This window comes from Enhydra lutris, unplaced genomic scaffold (genome assembly GCF_002288905.1).
Source record: "Enhydra lutris kenyoni isolate GAN:26980312 unplaced genomic scaffold, ASM228890v2 scaffoldscaffold5, whole genome shotgun sequence".
Classification (NCBI taxonomy): Eukaryota; Metazoa; Chordata; class Mammalia; order Carnivora; family Mustelidae; genus Enhydra; species Enhydra lutris.
In genome coordinates, this window is record NW_019154089.1 from 3,135,973 (window position 1) to 3,155,968 (window position 19,996).

At 47.7% G+C, this 19,996-nt stretch overlaps 1 protein-coding gene across 4 annotated transcripts in view; it reads left to right on the forward strand.

Annotated features, from left to right (window-relative positions):
• Positions 1-13,909, forward strand: part of LOC111140879 (kelch like family member 3) — a 177,599-nt gene extending 163,690 nt beyond the window's left edge. For 3 of the 4 annotated variants that reach the window (XM_022493117.1, XM_022493118.1, XM_022493120.1), the window contains 5 exons: positions 149-250; positions 3,294-3,422; positions 6,953-7,093; positions 9,097-9,240; positions 13,575-13,909. In XM_022493117.1, the coding sequence (XP_022348825.1) occupies positions 149-250; positions 3,294-3,422; positions 6,953-7,093; positions 9,097-9,240; positions 13,575-13,603 (545 nt within the window). In that variant the 3' untranslated portion in view covers positions 13,604-13,909. The remainder of the gene's footprint in view (positions 1-148; positions 251-3,293; positions 3,423-6,952; positions 7,094-9,096; positions 9,241-13,574) is intronic. The other variant, XM_022493119.1, reaches the window with a different exon arrangement.
• The last annotated feature ends 6,087 nt before the right edge of the window (positions 13,910-19,996 follow it).

Genomic DNA, 19,996 nt, shown 5'->3' on the forward strand with positions numbered 1-19,996 from the left:
TGCTGCAGGGAGGTGCCCCAGCCCGCACAGCGAGGGAGACGTGGTGCTCAGCCACACACGTGGGTTTCTCACCCTTTCCCCAGCCTCACTTTGGCACACTGGGTGATACCTCACACTGTAAAAATCTCATGAGTCTCTTGTCTCCCAGGCTTAGCGTCTGTGGAAGCCTACAGTTACAAGACCAATGAGTGGTTCTTCGTGGCCCCAATGAACACGCGGCGGAGCAGCGTGGGTGTGGGCGTCGTGGAGGGTAAGGAATGGCAGAGGGTGGTGGCCCATCCATGCCCTAGACCCTGGGTCAGGTCCCGGTGCCCTGGCTCTGCTCCTCCCATCAGAGCTCTGAGGCAGGTACTACCATCTTGATGGAACAGGTGGCGAAGGTTGAGGTGCAGAGAGCTGCAGTTATGGGCTCATGGCTGGCAGGTGGCCAGCTGTGCTGGGAAGAGTAAGAGGAGCCTAAGGGACAATGCAGGGCTGTCCCTTTGGCCACTTGTCAACGGTTCTGTCATAGGTTGAGGAATCTAGATTCAGCATATAACCTAGGAGTATACTGGGGTGGGGGTAAGAGTTCATTTTGTTTAATTTTGTCCTCCTCTGCCTTTGTTGGCCATTAACACATTAACAGAGCTTTGAGTGGGGTGGGCATTTCTTCCCAGGTCTGATTACTGTCACTGCAGGTCAGGTGGGTGGTGGAGTCCTGCTATCATCAGGAAGATTGTGTGGGTGGGGTGGGTGGGAGGGTTGAGGTCTGGGGTACAGTTAGGGCTCTGTAGTCTATAGTGCGCTCTTTTATATGCACATTTTGTTCCCCACATCCTTTTGAAGGAGGTAGGCGGAGCTTAGATGTTCTCCATTCTCCACATAGGGCAATGGAGTGTTAGAGCGGGGCACGTGATGGGCCCATTAGTGGAGAGCACAGCCAGTCCTTGAGCCCTGGTCTTCTGACTCCCAACTCAATGCTTTTTCCATTATGCTACACTCTTTCAGACCATTAGCCAATGCTAATAGGGAGTTTTACAAATACATGTGAATTTAGTGTATTCAAGCATAGAGCATGATTTGGACTAAAATGTTATCCTTTGTAGGACAACACTGATTCTTTAGCTTGTCCTGAAAGAGGGAATTTAGCTGGAATATCTGTGCATTTAGACTTGTATGCAGACGTTCTCTCTCTCTCTCTCTGTCTCCCTCTCTCTCTCACGTTTGCCCCCAGGAGCACACGTACTTGCTTTGGGGAGTGCATAATGTGCAGTGATTAGACATTAGCAGAAATATTCTTTTCTCTAACTGCGTATCTTGGTTTGTACCAGTATTACATAAGTTTCCACTCAAAAGTACACCTCGCTAACATACTAAATAAGTCATCTTGGGGAGCACAAGGATTTTGTCCTCCTCTCAAGATAAATTGTTTTTTTGCAATCTCATCCATCCTCCTGGTGGAACAGAAATTGATTTGTCTGCCAAATGTAAGTGCTTTGTCTAGCCACCTTCCCATTTCCCCCCTTGTTCCTTAGCCAGGAATATCAAACAATAGAGTAGGGGTTAAAAATAGCAAGTCCCTGTTAATAGACTCAAGGAGAAACTTTGAGTGGGTATTTTTTCAGCTGACGCAAGGTTGAGGTGGTTGGTGGGGGTTTGAGAAGTTGCTTCCATGATGGGTGCTTTGAAATACTCCCCTTGACAAGGGCTCCTCAGAGCACGTTGTTTATGTGGAGGGAGTACTGTTTTGTTGTGTGTCTGTTGACACAGAGGGCAGCCTGGCAACGTGTTGATTTTGTCCACCCTGACTTTGAAGCTCTTTAGCAATGGTTTACCTGGGGCAGCAGAGGGTCGTCCTCACAGCTCTGATGAGGAGGGTTTCATGGGGCCCCTGCTTGCCTGTGGCCTTGTAGATACAGCTCTCCATGTTGTCACAGTACTCTCCTCCCTCTCCCTGTCTCCTGCCGTGGCTGCCCGGTCTCAGTGACTCTGGGGTTGTCCTTGGGAGCTTCTCGTCTCCTCTATACCCCAGGCCTTCCTCCCCCTGGCCCCGAGTGACTTGGGCTTTGGTGAGTGGTGGGCAGCTGAGTGGGCCGTGGTTGTGTCCTGGTCTGCACATGTCGCAGAAACAGCCTGGACCCTGGGAGAGCTTCTGGATCAGGCATTTTTCTTCTGGCTCAGGTGAGGGCAGAACTGGGGAGGAGGTATCCCTTTCTTTTAGAAGGTCCACTGGAAAGGGGCAGAAAACAAAACGAGCTTCAATGATAGAGGAAGAAATAATTTTACCTATGATACAGAAATAGTTGTGATGTACAGCACAGTCTTGAGCCTCTTTCTAACTTAAAAGAATTGCAGACTTCCAAATAATAGTTGTACTTTTGTTATCTCTCCCTTAGTAAAGCACATAGTGACCAAAAAACCCTCTTTTAATTAGTAACTATTAAGTGCATTTGCATTGGGTGGTGGTTATTTAGTCTACAGCTAAAGTTTAAGATCTTTGTCATCACTCTCTCATTCCCCATCAGTCTGTGCCCACAGGTGTGGTAGGACTTCCCCTGCCCCCACCCCAACACATGGAGAGGGAGAGAGAGGGATGGAGAGATAGGAGACCTACCATATTTCAATCTCTGCTCTGGGAGAACTCTAATGCCAATTTCCTGCCCCTTGTCCAGCCTCACGCCCAGCCCCAGGCAGAAATGATGATTTTGGGTAGCAGCTTATGATATGTTTATTTTAAAAGTGGGTAGTGGTGCTTCAGGGATCTTGTGCATGGCTCCAAGATCACAAGGGAGGAAGTAGATGAATTCCAGCCATCCCAGCCCAGAGTGCACACAGAGCAGTCCACCCACATGGTCCATTTGCGGCATTGTGGACAGAGCACACAACTGATGGTGAAGACAGGCTTTGAGTTCTCACTGAAGAATATTTTCCCATCTTTGTTTTGTCTGTTTTTGTGAGCCTTCAGCCAGAAAGTCAAGCTGCCTGCCTGGAGCTGGGGCCCTCAAGCTTTCTGTGTCTTTGTCCCCTTACTCTGGAGAAGTAATGTAACTCATGTATCGTGCTAGCAAGAGTAGGCCAAGTCATTTTGGAGCCAGGCCATAGCTTTGCAGGGGTTATTTAGGGTGCGTATTTAGAAAGATGCTCAGCACTGCTTCAGGGAGCCTCACAGCTCACAAGGAAGTAAAAGGCAGAGATGTGAAGCAGGCTTAGTCTGGTTTGTGGTCCATCCGGAGGAAAGGGGCCCTGGACTCTGATGGAGGTAGAGGGGCCCCCGTGGGTTAAAGATGGAGTTTCAGCCACTGCCTCTGTTCCAGGAAAGCTGTATGCTGTCGGGGGTTACGATGGGGCTTCCCGCCAGTGCCTGAGTACCGTGGAGCAGTACAACCCGGCAACCAATGAGTGGACGTATGTGGCAGACATGAGCACGCGCCGCAGTGGTGCAGGTATGGAGGGGTGGGCTGGGGAGGGTCAGGGCACGGGCTTTGTCTGGCCCGCTCTCACGCGGGTCTGGGCCCCAGCAGGTGCACAGTCTACCTTATCTTACGTTCCCTTCCCAGTCTGTTCTCTAGACTGTGAGCTTTGTTGTTTGTTTTTTTGAAACCACTCATAAATGAAGATCATATATTTTCTTTGTCGGACTTACTTCACTGAGTATAATGCCTTCAAGGCCTTTCTTTTTCTTTTCTTTCTTTCTTTTTTTTTTTTTTTTAAGATTTTATTTATTTATATGACAGACAGAGATCACAAGCAGGCAGAGAAGCAGGCAGGGAGAGAGAGAGGGGGAAGCAGGCTCGCCACTGAGCAGAGAGCCATATGCGGGGCTCAATCCCAGGACCCTGGGATCATGACCTGAGCCGAAGGCAGAGGTTTTAACCCACTGAGCCACCCAGGTACCCCTCTTTTCTTTCTTTTTTTTTTTTTTTTAAAGATTTTATTTATTTGTTTGACAGAGATCACAAGTAGGCAGAGAGAAAGGCAGAGGGGGAGGGGGAAGCAGGCTCGCCACTGAGCAGAGAGCCAGATGCAGGGCTCAATCCCAGGACCCTGAGATCATGACCTGAGCTGAAGGCAGAGGCTTAACCCACTGAGCAACCCAGGCACCCCAAGGCCTTTCTTTTTTATATACTTTTTTCTCTTTTGTATTTTTGAAGATCAAGTTGTGATCTCACTTTATAGTACCAAACATGTGACCACTTCCTCAGCAGTCCTTAGAAATTATGCCGTTTTAATATTCAAAAATCTTTGTGTGCTTACTGGTTAGAGAAAAAAAAAAGGTGTATGGTTCCATTTAAGAAGCATTTGTGTTTGGAATGCTATTTTTTAGTGGGCTTGTTTCTGCTGATTCTGACCAGTTGGCCCTTCCTGAGCAGAACGTGAAGCAAATGCCTGAAAGTCAGGACACCTGTGCTTCAGTGCTGAGTCTGCTCAAACTTGCCTTGTGACCTTGGGCATGTCCCTTCCCCCTTTCTGGCCTCCATTTCCTCAGATGTGAAATGAGTGGGTTGGAGTAGACATTCCTTAGGGGCCAGTACAATTCACATATCTCATGTCTCCCCTCCCTTCATAGAGCTCTTTTGGTAATTGTGGTGTATAGAGGCTTGGTAGAGTTGTCTTGGTACCTCCTAGGAATCTTCTGTGACTTTAAGTGTGAGATCAAGTTCAAAGCTCAAGGATGTAGGGACAGCTCAGGAGGAGTAGGGCAGCCCTAAGATAGGGGGCTGCTTCTAGGAACATCTCAAGGAGAAAGCGTGGAGGGGCAGCCCCATGTGGAGCCCCCGACCTCCCTCATCTGCCTTAGATCTGCTTCTGGAGGCGGACCTCTCTGTCTCTCCAGGCTGCCCAGGGTTTATTGCTGTGTGGAACTTTCTTGAGCTGCCCTGAACTTTTACCTGGGCTAGCGGCCCTCGACAGTGGCATCTCTCCTGCCTGTGTCCCTGGGTGAACTCAGTTTTAGGGGATGCTCTTTCTCCGAGGTGGACTCTATTCCCCTTACTGTCAGAACCCTGGCATCAGGCTCCCGAATCAGCTTTCATTTTGTGCTTTGTGTCCCTAAAGATTTGGGAAAGCTGCACCTCTGGAGTGGAGAACCCACATACTTGTGATGGTGGGTGTTCTTTGGTGGCCGAAGACTCAGAGACTGAGGCCTCTGGCTGCCTCTGGGCCTTTGAAGGGCCTGGAGCTGCTGTAGCTCGGGGTCTGGGAGACCTCTGTGTGAACATTTGTGCAAGAGGCTACAGAAGGGCAGGAGGGGCCCCCAGGGCCTGGAACGCTGCTTGCTTCTTCAGTAGAGCATGAGCCGTGCTAGCAGATGGTTGGGGGGTAAAGAGTTCATCTTTGGGAGCCATGCTGAGCTAGGTCCCGCTGAGCACAGAAGAGGGGCAGATGAGGCTGCTTTGGAGCACACTGAACGGTCTTAAACCCGGGTCTGTTAGAGACCCGGGTGTGGTGGTGGGGGGGGTGGGTCTGTTAGCTAGCCGTTGTTGATACAACACCACCATCTGCTGTTAGTTTTGGGCAACTGTGAGGAACTGCTAGCACAGCCGCGTCATTGCTAGGTGGGATTTTACGTATTGGGTCATTCAAACAATAAACTCAGTACCCCCAGGCACAGGGAAACAGATGTGGTAAGACAGATAGGGTCCTTGTCCCTGGGAAGCTTACATCCTAGAAATCGAGGGCTCGGGTCTCACGCTTGGCTGCACATCCCAGTCATCCGGTGTCCTTGTTCTGATTCCCAGCCAGGGTCTCCAGGAGGGAGGCCCCGGAATCGCTCTTTTCAACATCTCCCCACCCGATCGAGATGCAGCCTGTTGTGGGGTGGGGTGGTCTGAGGGCCCATGGAGCTCCCCAGTGGAAGCTTCCCGAGGAAGTCCAGCTTCCTCGCTTTGCAGGTGGGAGAACTGAGGCCCAGAAAGGGCAAGTTAGAGACTCCGGTCCAGACCCCACGAGTCCTGGCCTCCAGGTCAGTTGCTCTTTTGGGGATCCTGTGCCACCCTCCTGCCTGCTGGTTTTTATTCCCATGACTTGCATGGAAGGATTTTAGAAGGTTGTTCTTTTTTTGTCTTTTTTTTTTTTTTTTTAAGATTTTATTTATTTATTTGACAGAGAGAGATAGTGAGAGCAGGAACACAGGCAGGGGGAGTGGGAGAGGGAGAAGCAGGCTTCCCGCAGAGCAGGGATCCCAATGCAGGGCTCAATCCCAGGACCCCAGGATCATGACCCAAGCCTAAGGTAGGTGCCCAACAACTGAGCCACCCAGGTGCTCCTTAAATGGTTTTTCTAAAGCCTGTCCGTGATGCCACTCTGGGAGTCAGCTCTGGCTTCTCAGCATGGGGCGTGTGGAATGCTGCTCTCCTCTCTGCAAGCTCAGAGGAGAGCACGTGGCAGAAAGAACGGGTCCTGCTTCCTGGCAGGGCAGTCTGCGTGGTAATGACATCACCGCAGCTGCTGAGCAGCTCGTTTCCGCGTTGCAGTCTCTCTCCGCAACCAGTCTAATAGAAGGCTGCGGAATCCGAGTGAAACAGCGTTGTAGGAAAATGTGGCCACACAGATAGCCCAAAGGGAGGCCAACTTTGACCCTCTGGAAATAACTACTCCTGAAGTTTTGGAGGGTGTCTTTCAGTCTTTTTTGCCTTTTTTCTATTTTTCTTTGCATATGAACTCTCCCCTCCCCATTTTATACCACATACATACACACACATATGTTACGTATGTATGTATATTTACATTTCTTAAAATTAGCCACGGAGTGATTTTTGCTTTATCTGTTGGGGATTCTCAGGTTGACAGGCTTAGGCAGGCAGGGCGTCATTCTGTGTGTTTTACAGATGAGGGCACTGAGGTCTGGGGGAACAAAGCAGCACTCCCCCAGGCCACCCTGCTGATGATAGCTGCCCAGGACCAGACGCCAGGCCTCCTGGTTTCCGGTTGTGGTTGCCAGCCGGAGGCTGGGACGCTGTGCTCTGCTTTTCAGGGGTCGGGGTGCTCAGTGGCCAGCTGTATGCCACAGGCGGACATGACGGGCCCCTGGTGAGGAAGAGCGTTGAAGTTTATGATCCTGGAACAAACACCTGGAAGCAGGTGGCAGATATGAATATGTGCCGGCGTAATGCAGGTAATGAGACTGCTCTCTCCTTCTGCCCTTGGGGGTGTGGGTGTAAACAGTAGCTGTTAGACACAGGCGGAGGGACAGAACCTGGCCCAAGCTTGTACCTCAAACAGGAGTATCCATTCGTCAGATCGGTACTGGGCTAGCAGAGGGGAGAACTGGGGAATACAACCGCTAGCCACAGGGTCTGCCTGCTTAGATGCAAGGGGCTGATGACTTTCATTGTACACTCTAGGACACAGACTCCATCAAAGCCCCTGGCCCACTGGCTCTGTTGGGTAGCTAGGCACGGGGCTGTGTGGGCATGACCAGTCAGTGACACTTGGTTCTATGTTTTTTGCCTGTACCTGGCTCTGAGAACCTCTCACTTCCCACCTGAAACCCATCTCCTTCTTCCTACGGGTTGCCAGGGCCCTGATTCATTGTCCAGTGGGAGCACTTCCCATATTCCTTGCTCTGTACCTCCTGCCTCTCTGTCTCCTCCCTGTTTGCCTTCCTGTGGGAATGATCTATCTTAGAGTGTTTAGATTTTTGTTCTGGGAGCCTGACCTCCCTATTAAACTCTTTGCTTTAACAGCTTTATCTTGTGGATCATGTCCTATGTTGGTATATCTTATTTTATGCCTCTTTACTCTAGGAAAGTGTTGGCTTAGTTTAGCTTCCCAGACTGGAAAGGCAAACAGGTGACTTTCAGGCAGATTTTTTTCCTTTATACTCAAATTACCTGTTTGCTAAACTCATTTGTAGGTCATATGTTGAAAGTGTAAACAGAAGGGAGTTTATTAATTTGCCCACTGCCTGAGCCTGCTATGATAAAACTTGGCATTTGGCCTTAAGCCCCGTGAGCGAGGGATTACAGAATGCCCAAGACAGCTAGTGTATCAAAAATCCAAGAATTAAGTTTTGATGTAAATGAATATATATGTATATGTTCACATAGAGATATTTCTGTTTTTTATAGCAAAAGTGGAATCCTACTCAGTGATGTTCTACAACCTGCTTTTCTAATCCACTTCACAATCTTTCACAACTGTCTTTTTATAATGCGAGATAGACTTTCATGATATTTTAAATGGCTGTATCACAATTTAAATAACTCATCTACTATTGGGCTTTTAGATTATTTCCATTTTTCTACCAATAATGCTTTTGTTGTTATAAATGGCCTTATGGCTGATCAGTGCATACATCTCAAATTATTTCTTTAGAATTTAAGTCCAGGAGTGAAATTCTTAAGCCAGAGGGAGCATCTTTGCTTCCAGTACTATCCAGGAAGCAGTACATTTTATCCTCTCATCAGGATCTGAGATAATCTTCATCAGTACTGACAATTACTGCTTCTTGAATATCATCAATCCCCTCATGTGATTTTGAAAGAAGACACAGCGTATTAGATCAAAGCCTTGTAAACTCTTGATGAGCAAAATAATGTTTTCCTACTCTTGGCCCCTGCAGCATGAGACTTTGCCCTCATACCAGCTCTCTGTGAGATCAGGGTGGGAGGAATGCCTTGTCCCTGGGGGCTGTGTGTGGGTTTAGATCTAAGTCATGTGGAGGCATCCCAGATACAACCACTAGGCACAAAAGGATAGCTATCCCAGTGTTTACCAGAGCAAACCTACAAGCAGAGCAGGAGTAGTGTGTGTGAGATTGCCTGAGCATAGCTCAGTCTGCGTGTGGGAAGTCCACATGCTCCAGTAGAGAGGGGCCTGTACCCATAAAGAGTTACGTATTTATAGGGTCAGGGGCCAGGAATGTCCCTGGGAGCATGTAGCAGTGAGAGCTCCCTGGTCAGAGAAGAGACCTTCTTAGAAATGGGGGCTCCTCAGGGCCCAGTAGTTATTGTTGACATGGTCTCCCATTGAGCAAAATCAGACCTATGAGCCGGTTCATGGGGTCACCTTGAAGGGGAGGAGGAGTGCCTCCTGGGATCTCCATGCTTATTTCCCATCCATTCTGATCCCCTCGTGGCTCCTGCTATGATGTCTCCTATGGCCTCTGTTTCCCAGGAGTCTGCGCAGTGAACGGGCTCCTGTATGTGGTTGGAGGGGATGACGGATCCTGCAACCTGGCTTCGGTGGAATACTACAATCCCATCACTGACAAATGGACGCTGCTGCCCACCAACATGAGTACGGGGCGGAGCTACGCAGGTCAGTGTGCTGCCCCCAGTTCCACCTTCACCCCCGCCCGACCCCTGCACCCATGGAGCTGAGTTTGCTTAACTTGGGACTTCGTGCCTCCTGCATTCGATAGTAGATAATTGTCCCATGCCACCGCTCTGTCATTCTGTGCCCACAACAGATACCCCTGCTGAGCCTGGGTCTCCCCAGCGAACCGGAATGTAGGCCCAGAATTCTTTTTAACACCCGTGTTTGCAGGGGCCACTTCCAACTGCTCTGATTCGTCCTAAGATGATGGGTTTAGAATTTCATTGCCATTTCTGGCTCCTACACAGAATAAGATACAGTTCTTGCCTTGTAGAAATTTAATTGGAAAGATAAGATCTGTCTACATGAAGTAGCACATGCAAGGCAGTGTACCCATGACTTCTCAATAGAATGTGCTACGCGGTCTGTATTTTAAGACATGACAGGTGAAAACTTCCCGGAGGAAACAAGATTGGATCACCTCTGAAGGTGGGAGCTGCCCTTTGCCAGGGGCTCCCTCCCTGTGCCAGAAGGTGGTGTGTTAGGCACACCGTACCCATTCACTGTCATCCTTTCAAGAACACCCTGGGTGAATGGGACTGTAGCCTTCCATTTTACATATGATGAAATTGAGGTTTGGGGAGTCTAAGTCACCTGCCCAAGACCACATGGCTAAAAATGGCAAAGTCAGAATTCAGACTCAGGTCTGACTACTGAGCCCATACCCTCTGTACTACCCCAGCGGAGGGGGAGAAAGCACTCCAGGCAAGAGGTGGAGGCAGCAGTAAGCACCACACTGCTGTGGAGGCTTATTCTTGGCAAGCGTGTGTGATGGGCTCGGTGAGGTCTGGGAGGTCGGAGCTGCTGACGACAGGGGTCTGTAGGGAGACAAGCAGTCTCCCATACCCATGATGTAGCTCAGCAACCTGTACCTTGTCTTCCAGAAACAGGAATATTTAGAGCTAACAGTGATTTACAGAGCACATAACAACATCCCAGGCATGAAGTATTTGACACCCGTGATCTCCTTCAGTGTGCATCACAACTCCCATGGTGTTCTGATTCCCTTTTTGCGGTAGAAGGTCAATCAGTCTTGTTTGGATTTCAGGCTTGAAGGGGGCTGTGCAGGCTTGAAGGGGCTCATATCCTAGATTGTCAACACAGGCCGTCAGTTGCAGTAAACTGATTTTACTTCTTTTTCCTTGTTTAGGATTTTTCTCAACCAAATAGAAAAGTTTTTAGAGGCATGTTGGTCTTTGAGTGATTCTTTTCTCACGATTAATTATTAAAATGAGAACTTTCATTTTCTTTTCAATACGGTTGTGGGAAGAGCACGAGTATAGACAGCTTTGAGTACGAGACAGTGAGGCCAGTGAGGGGTCCTCCCTTGGCTCCTAGTGGATCTTAAGGAGAGGGGAAGATTTAGGTGTATGTGGTTAGAATTTCACATATGTGCTGAATATTTCATGTCTACCTCTTCATTGTCTGTCTGCTCTAGAAGTAACTGCGAAACAGACAAGCAAACGCGCAATTTGTCTTCAACTCCATTGACTGAGTGTATCCTTCTTTTTTTTTTTTAAGAATCTCAAGAAATTGCCTGCAATGCAGAGATAGATGGATTTGGAGTATTATTTATGATAGCAAAGAACTGAGAACTACTTAATGTGTGACATCAGAGAAGTAGTTAAACTGTGAAATATTTGTACACTGCAAGTGTTTTTTTTTTTTAATTTTTTTAAAGATTTTATCTATTTGAGAGAGAGAGAAATCACAGGTAGGCAGAGAGGCAGGCAGAGAGAGAGAGAGGGGAGGAAGCAGGCTCCCTGCAGAGCAGAGAGCCCGATGTGGGGCTCGATCCCAGGACCCTGGGATCATGACCTGAGCTGAAGGCAGAGGCTTTAACCCACTGAGCCACCCAGGCGCCCCACTGCAAGTGTTTCTAATGTCACGAGAACATGTTCATGACAGTCTGAGGGTTTAAAAGGGAGGACGCCCAAGGGATGTGCCCTGCAAGCTCAGTCACGCAGTCCTGCATCCCAGACGTTTGAGTAGCAACTGCTTAAAGAAGGGGACATCGGAGTCGGATCTCATGGATTCCAGTTCTGTGCCTTGGACTGGGGCTCTGGGCAGAGTGATCGGTCTGACTGAACTTCTTGTTTTCTCATTTGTAAAATGAGAATGAAATCATAGCAGGTTCCTCACAGTTGTTGTGCAGTAAGAGTGGAACGCTTAGCACAGTGTCTCCCTGGCATGTAGATGATCACGGTTATTTTTAAAAGCCAGGAAATAGTCCAAGAAGACAATGGTGATGCTCTTTGTATGTAGGGTTTTAAAAAACTTTCTTTCCTTGTTTGTTTCTGTGTTTTCCAAATTTCCTGAAATGAGAATATTTTCTTTTTTTTTGAAAGATTTTATTTATTTTGAGAGAGACAGTGTGTGTGAGTTGGGGGGAGGGGCACAAACAGAGGGAGAGAGAGAGAATTTCAAGCAGGATCCCCACTGAGGGCGGAGCCCAACCTGTGCCTTGATCCCAGGATCCTGAGATCATGACCTTAGCCGAAATGAGGAGTTGGACGCTTAACTGACTGAGCCACCCAGGTGCATCAAAAATATTTTACTTCTATAATCAAAAGAGGAGGTTTATTTTTAAAATTTTTAAATTTTCTAGGTTTTATATATTTTTTTGAGAGAGAGAGAGAGAGAGAGAGCACAGGCAGGGAGAGTGGCAGGCAGAGGGAGAGGGAGAAGCAGGCTCCTGCCGAGCAAGGAGCCTGATGTGGGGATCATGACCTGAGCTGAAGGCACACGCTTAACTGACTGAGCTACTAAGGTACCTCTGAAGAGGAGGTTAATATAAAAAAAAAACAATACAGGACCTGGCTTTTCTTATCTTTTCTTTCTTTCTTTTTTTTTTTTTTTTTTTTTAGTGCTACCTTACGAAAGAATTCTGAGGTGCAGGGAGATGTTGTCAAGGTCAGGCAACACATCTGGGTCTGCGGACTGCAGTGCTGCCCACCTCTGAGCTTTTCTATCTGCACCTTTATCCCGAATTCACATGCAGTGGGTGTCTTAGAATCTCACTCCTGGGGTATCCTGGCATTTCTCTCAGGAGTGTTCTCTCAATCTCCTCTGTAGCCAGAAGATTTTATAGTCATGGGACCTCGTTAAAGTAACTGTCAGTTACACCGGACCAACAGACCTTACCTGTAAATTAGGATTTTGTTTGATTGAAGGTACCAGAAGAGCAGACATGTACTTGCTTAAGCAAGGAGGGAGTGTACCTATCTCAGGCAGAAGGAAGACCAGAAGTCCAGGGCTGGCCTAGGGCTCGGGCTGTCGTTGAAAAACCAGGCTTGTTCTCCCTTTTCTGTTTTGCTGGCTTTACCAGTAGCCACCACCACCATGGGCTGTGTGTAAGCCACCTTTCGGGTGGGGCACCGGACAGAGCCAAAGCTGCAGCCTGGGCAAACGTGTGTTTGCAATGGTCTTGGCCAGGCCTGGGGCACGTGGCCCTGCCAGCTGTCAGGCAGTCTGGGAAGCTGAGTCAGTCATATGCTGTCTCTGCCGTCGTGAACAGCAAGTAGAGGGGAGGTTGGCTGAATCCACCTATGGTATTTGCCACGGAGGCATTCTAGGATCATCTGTGAATTCATAAGTTAGCCATGGAGTATAGTTCACTTTGGCTAAAGTCATTTTGGAGACAGACATTGTCTGGACTGTTGTTCTGAGCACAGTGTTTAGCACGGGAAGGGTCTTTCCATCAGGTGACATCACACAGCATGGGAGCTGAGCCTCAAGAGGTCAGTGGTCTTGCCTAAGGCCTCCCTGCTGCTGGACTGGTGGCCAAGCTAGGACCGGCATGCAGTGTTTCTTACTTGCTTGAAGTCAGTTCACTGTTCTTTCTAGTTCATTTCAGTATCTTGTAAAAGTAGGCATGAATCCTTGTCACTTGTCTTACAGTGATGGAGAGGTAGAGCCAAGGAACTGCCTCTGGGCCCCCTGTGACAGTGCGGAGTGTCATGAGGTTGAGTTCTGGTCTTGGAAAAGAACTCCTTGAGATAGCAACCATGTTCATGTGATGATGCTAGGGGAGCCCACTAGCTGTGGTGCTGAAGGCCTGTGTGTGCGGGTTCAGGTGTCTTGCCAGGCCTTGGCTGTAAGAGTGGGAAAGAGCCCACTGTGGGCCGCCTGAGTCCTCAGGCCCTGTGGGGCTTGGATACAGACATGCCCCTTCCCCTTGACTGGGGCTTTAGGATGGCTCAGACCCATGAACCCCTTGGTTCTCTGAATACCTTTGAAGAAGCTGAGGTGCTCACTTTCTTTCCCTTTCATCATAGGTGTTGCTGTGATTCACAAGCCCTTGTGACCCACAGGCCCACGGCCAGGAGGTGGAGGCAGGGGAAGGGTGCTGCCTGTGGTTCAGAACAGCCGCGCCATGACTGTCGGTGCCACTCACCGCCGGAGTCCGCAGCGGAGCAAGACATGCCCTCCTCCAAAGTGGCCGAGTGGCGTCCGGCGTGGAGACTGGTGATCGCCTCCTGCTCCCCTGAAGTGTTCGGGACTCCCCCCTGAGCAATGGGTTCCTAAAGCTCCAGGCAGCACCTGGGGGCTTTTTTGTGTGTTTCTACATGAACACCCAAGAACCTGGGGACAATGTGTGTGTGTGTGTGTGTGTGTGTGTGTGTGTGTGTGTGTGTGTGTGTGCATGTGTGTGTGTGGAACATGGTGTTTCACGAAGTTGGGGGATGTGTGACAATCTACTGGATTTCTTTACTACTGATCCTTCTGTGCTAAAAATCAAATCACAGAAACCTCTCTTCCGGATTTGCCCTGTGGGAACCCCGAGATTCCTAAAGCTGCTGACCTCTGGAGGTCTGGGTGGACAGGCCAGGAATGTCCAGAAAATGACTGGTGATGGGGGTGTTGCTTTGACTATGCCCACAGACTGACTTTGACTCCTGGCATGGTCTGCAGAAGAGCTGGGCATTCTTGAATCTGCGCTGTGTCTTCTGTGTGTGAGAACTGGGAACAGACGGGGGTCCCCAGCCCCTCCACTGGGTGCTCTTCCTTGGGCTTTCCTTCAGGAAGCAGATGAGAACCATCTGGTCCTTGGACCACTGGTCTTTGAGGTTGTGGATTCCAGGCTTGGGAGATTTTGTGTCTTTTCAATTGGGAAAACTAGCTCTTTGGAGAAGTCCTGAGTACCACACTGGAGAAAAAAAAATACACACCCACATATATATACATGAACAACTAAAACAAAACAACAAACAAAAGTGGTAAGGCAGTTCCTGCCACCAAAAATGGTCTCAGAGAGGATCCTACTTCTGGGTTTTCCTGGGATGGGACAGTCCCCATCTATACTTATTATCCATGCTTAATTCTTCCTAGCAGCCCATTTTACTCTCAGAAGTGTCCTGGTTTGGAGAATAAATAAAAGGTCACCCTACCTCCAAACCCAGAGATAGTTTTGCCCCTGCCTTAGGGGTCCTATTTGATCTAGATCACTGTGGATGATTTCAAGGGAGTATACCAGCTGGGGCTGGGCCTCAGCACTAGATGGTGATGGTCAAGTCTGTCTGAGGTCCTCGTCTTCCTTTCCTTGTGCTCTCCCCCTGTTCCAGGGCCTGTACCCTCAGAATACTCTTTTCCTCCTTGTTTCTCCTGAGAGGGAGGAGATGGTGGTAAATGCCCAGGATGTGTGATCTCTCTCAGGGATACTTGCATTTTAAAAGAGGAGCTTGGTGAGAGCTTTGCTAATTCACTGGTAGAAATTATTAATGATAGAACGTCAAACATCTGGAGGGGGTGGTGGGTATTTGAGGAATGATTTTCATTAAAGAAAGAAAGAAAGAGGAAGGAAGGCAGGCAGGAAGGAAGAAAGGTGAATCTATTCCTCACCTTGCAAGTCACTTATGTTGGAATTTGTGGCATAAGGAGGGAAGGTCTTGTGTCTGGAGAGTACTCTGACATCATCAGGGCTGGGCTTTAATGCTCCCTGATTTTGGGGTCCACTTACAGGAGTCAAGGGGCGTTATGAAACCTGATGTGGGACTTCTGATCTAACTGGGCTACTTCCAAGCAGATCCTGCGGGAGCCTGGCATCCCCTCCAGCTCCCGGCTGCAGTTCGGAAGCCAGTAGCCTCCCTAGCTAGCTGGCCTCTCTGTGTATTTACTGTGTGTTTTTTGTGCACTGAACACTCAACTCTCTTGAAGAAGAAACGACTTCTGTTGTTGAGCAGATGTTATGTCAGTGAGACATTTGGAGGGCAGCACCAAGACATCCGGAATTCTTAGCATCAAGGCATCCAGAAGAGGCTGGAATATCCAGCTTTGTTGGGCCTGGAGGAAATGTCTCCAAAGGAATCAAGGCATGCCTTCATTTGGGTGCTGTGCTCTCACTTGGCACTGGAGATGCCTGTGGCTTCAGAGCTCTGCCTGGGCTCGGAGGCTGACAAAATGAGCTTTTTGTCGCAAACGTTTTTCTTCCCGGCCTGAGGAGGGTTTGGGACTCGGTTTTGTTTCCTGGTGGGGATGAGGCTGGGGGATGGGGTCCCTCGTGTGCTGTTCACACAGCTCCTGATTTCGGATGAAAGGTGAACTTCCCACCCCCTTTCCCAACACCTCTAGGAGTTAGACTTGGATGCACATGTGGGGGAGGTTCTTGTTTTTAATCTGCCCAGAGCGAGTCCCTTCCCTGAGAGCACACTGGCCATGGTTTCTGCTCTTGGGGTTTTTGCTATTGGTTCCACCTGCTGGGAAGCACTGCCCCCTGCTGATAGTATTGCTGAGGCCATGGTCACCTCGTCCTCACGTGTCCTTTCTCACAGGGACTCCAGCACTGGTACGTCACCACCAAAAAGCCGTTCGGCTCTTGCTGCCCACAGATGCCATTTAAAACCTGCTGTCTCTCTATCACTAGGTATGATTCTCTCTCCACAGTGCACACAGCCCACTTGATTTCAAGTCTGTGCTGGTCCCGTGGTAGGTGAACCCCTCACCGCCCCCTGCCCCCCCACCAATTTGGTGGCTGCAGCTGCTTGTGCATGCAGCTTTGCGGGGAGGTGGATCTGAAAGCTGATCACGGTGATGAAATGGAATTGCGGCCCAAGGTTAGAAGCTGCTTAGACGCCGCTTGGATACTGATTTGGACATCACAGAAGTCAGACTCTGAATCCCAAAGTTCCTTCTCCTCAGTACCTAATGGCATCTCTCCTTCTAAAAAGTTGCAGTATTATGCAAATGAAACTGACCTCATTTTCTTCTATGCAATAAGAATACTTAATTCTGTTTCACGACAAACTAGTTGCAATACCCCCTTACATGCTTTTGAGCGGCGTTACTTTGATATCTGTTGTGTAATATTTGTATATTCCTGAGCCAGAGCCTTTCAAAGATTGCCTTTTTATAAAATTGAAGCTATAGCATTCAGGCTAAACTTTTAATGTAGATATTTTTATAAGATCATTTTTTAGGATATCTGAATTGATTTTTATTATCCATGATAATGAAGTGTTGTGTTCCCGTAAGTCATGCTGTCTCCTAGTTCATGCCTGTAGCTATTTTCTGTCTGCTTGTCACCCTCCAAAAACTGATTTTTTTTTTTTTTTTTAGTACTTCCAGATAGATGAATCTTTCTGACTTTGAGTCTTCTTTCTGATGCCATATTCAAGGGAGATTGCTGGAAAACACAATCCCTGGTGTTTCTGGAATTGCTTAGGGACTAATGTTTAGCCTGACTCAACAATTCCCCAACTATGTTGCCTGACCACTTATTTTTTTTGGAGTCTGCTCTTTGCAGAGGGGAGGCTGGTTGGCCCCTCTCCTGGTGGCTCTCACTGCCTGGTGCTGAGCCTGGCATGCGGTGGCATGGAGGAGCTCGAGAAAGGGCTGCCCTGAAGGGCCTACTCCCAGGAGTTTCCTAGATCTGGCAAACCAATCCTCATTCTCTTCTGCCCCTCGTTCTTCCAAAGCCTCTACCAGCTAGAGGCCTTTGTTGCTGGAGGATGTCCCTTTTGGAAGCATCTTCTCTATGAACTTTAAAAGAGGGCTTACTCCTCACGATCATTAAGAATGTGTTAAACGTGTGCTTCACAGTATACCTAAAACTTGCTTCTTGAGCTGTGTCTGCACTTCAGGCTCTATTTTATGTATTTATCTGCCATTAGCCTCATTAAACCAGTCTTTTATTTTTATTATTATTGGGACAGGTGCCATTTGAATTGCCTCGATGCTCCCCATTTGCACCTTGTTGGATCAGGTTGGGAGGTTGAGCAAACTCATATTCCAGTTAGCTGGAGTTTTTAAGGCTTTGTTTGCGTGGAGAAGCAAAGAGGTTAGAATGTATTTTTTTTTTTTTTTTAAGTATTTGCACTGTTTAGAGTCCTAAGCCCCTCGTGTTTAGCTGTGCTGTGTGTGCTGTGTGACCGAGCAGGTGAGCCAGCAGCATTTTCGACATTTGGGAAGGGAAGAGACTTCTTTAGTGGATAACCACTGCCTCATAGCACCTGCACAGCCTTTGTCATGGGGCTGAGTGACTCATGGGTATGGCATCAGCCAAGGCAGGAATGCATGTGACGGTGGCATCTGGAGAAACAAATCGCCCTAGTACTACGTTCTTGCCCATGGCTATGAGATTGAAAACCATTCTCCCCTGTTTTTCAGTGGCAATAAAGGACCCTTGTTGGATTTTTTGTTTAATTTGTATATGATGTATAAAATACTTTGAAAGAAGACTCAAGACGCTGAATGTGTATGTCTGTGTGGGTGCTCTGTCCATGTGGTTGTCCATAGGCGACCTGACTTGATCACTGATGCCCTGTGAACACACTGCTTCAGTAAGGTCCTTGATCTCCTATTCTCTGCTTGGATGTTAGAGCCCATCTATCCAGCAAACGAACACTTGTCCCAGGCTCCATCAGTTACAGCGATAGCCGAAGAAACCGTTCCTCAAATGGATGATTTCAAGAGGAATCAAGTTCAAGTTTCCCATACTTAATGTTAATAAAAGCTGAACTGTGAAAACCTTTCTCAGTATTTTATTTCCATAGTCCAGGCTCTCCATTTTGTCTTATTCCCACCTTATCTTCAGATTAAAAATTTTTTTTTCTTAAAAATAAAGCTACCCTATGGCCCTGCAATTGCACTACTGGGTATTTACCCCAAAGATACAGATGTAATGAAACGAAGGGCCATATGTACCCCAATGTTCATAGCAGCAATGTCCACTATGGCCAAACCATAGAAAGAGCTGAGATGCCCTTCAACAGATGAATGGATAAAGAAGATGTGGTCCATATATACGATGGAGTATTATGTCTCCATCAGAAAGGATGAATACCCAACTTTTGTATCAACATGGAGGGGACTGGAGGAGATTATGCTGAGAGAAATAAATCAAGCAGAGAAGGTCAATTATCATATGGTTTCACTTACTTGTGGAGTATAAGGAATAACACGGAGGACATTAGAAGGAAAGGAAAAGTGAAGTGGGGGAAATCGGAGGGGAAGATGAACCATGAGAGACTGTGGACTCCAAGAAATAAACTGAGGGTTTTAGAGGGGAGGGGATGGGAGATGGGTGAACCTGGTGGTGGGTATTAAGGAGGGCACGTATTTCATGGGGCACTGGGTGTGGTACATAAACAATGAATCCTGGAACACTGAGGAAAAAAAAAACAGTGGGAGAGAAGAGAATGATTATCCTATTTAGATGGATCAGAAATGACAAACAGTAGTGATGTTCTCAGTTAGGTAGCCAGAGGATTTCTCAGAGGATGTCCATCTTCATAATAAAAATAGCCAACATCTAAAAAATAAATAAATAAATAAAATAAAATTTTTTTCTTTAAGATCCGCTGGACAGGGTCTGTATCCCAAGGTCTCTATTCCCTGGCCTCAGCACAGTGTCAGACCCACCAAGACGATCAGCGAGGCCCAGAGAGGCCCGTCCCTCCAGTAGGTGTTTGGTAGTGTGGGCATCTGTCCAGTGATTGTCAGGTGGGTGTGCTGGTCTCACACACAGAGAAGAGGAAACAGAGATCTGCCTGTAAATAAAAAATAATCAAGTTTTAGAAGTTTTCTATAAAACCTATTGGTTTTACAGGTGTTTTTATTATTACATATACAAATATTAGTTTTATTTTGTTAAATATGTATAACTTTTAAATGTCTATTTATAAAACAGCAACATATATGAAATAATGCTAGGTAACATTTACTGAGTATGTACCACGTGCCAAGCACTTTTTGAAGTGCTCTACCTCTGTCAATGCCTTTAATGCTCATCATGGGCTTCTGAGTTACTGTTATCTTTTATAGACGAAAATATGAAATGCACAGAGGTTAAATAACTTGTGTAAGGTAGCCGAGCTGCCAAGGGATGGAGCCAGGATATTGGCTACACTCTGGAGTCCTGTCTTTAGGCATCTGTTGCTGCATCCTTGAGGACATCATGAGGGGAGGAGGGGTTGCTAAGAAGCACCTAGGAGTCCCTGGGAAGTGCAAGAATGGCTCAGGAAAAATACCGAAGCCCAACTTGCCAGGCCTTTTGGACCAATGCTGTCCCTACCTTCTTATCAGTGGAAAATAATCCTATTTGTTGCTGTGGTGATAGCAGCAAGAGACACATTTGAATGCGTACTTATTTTTTACCAGACACCCTGCTAAGTGCTTTACAACTTGATCTTTAATCCCTGTGACAACCTCTGTGGGAGGTGGCATTACTTTTTTTTGGAGGCTGGTTGTTTCCTATTGGCTT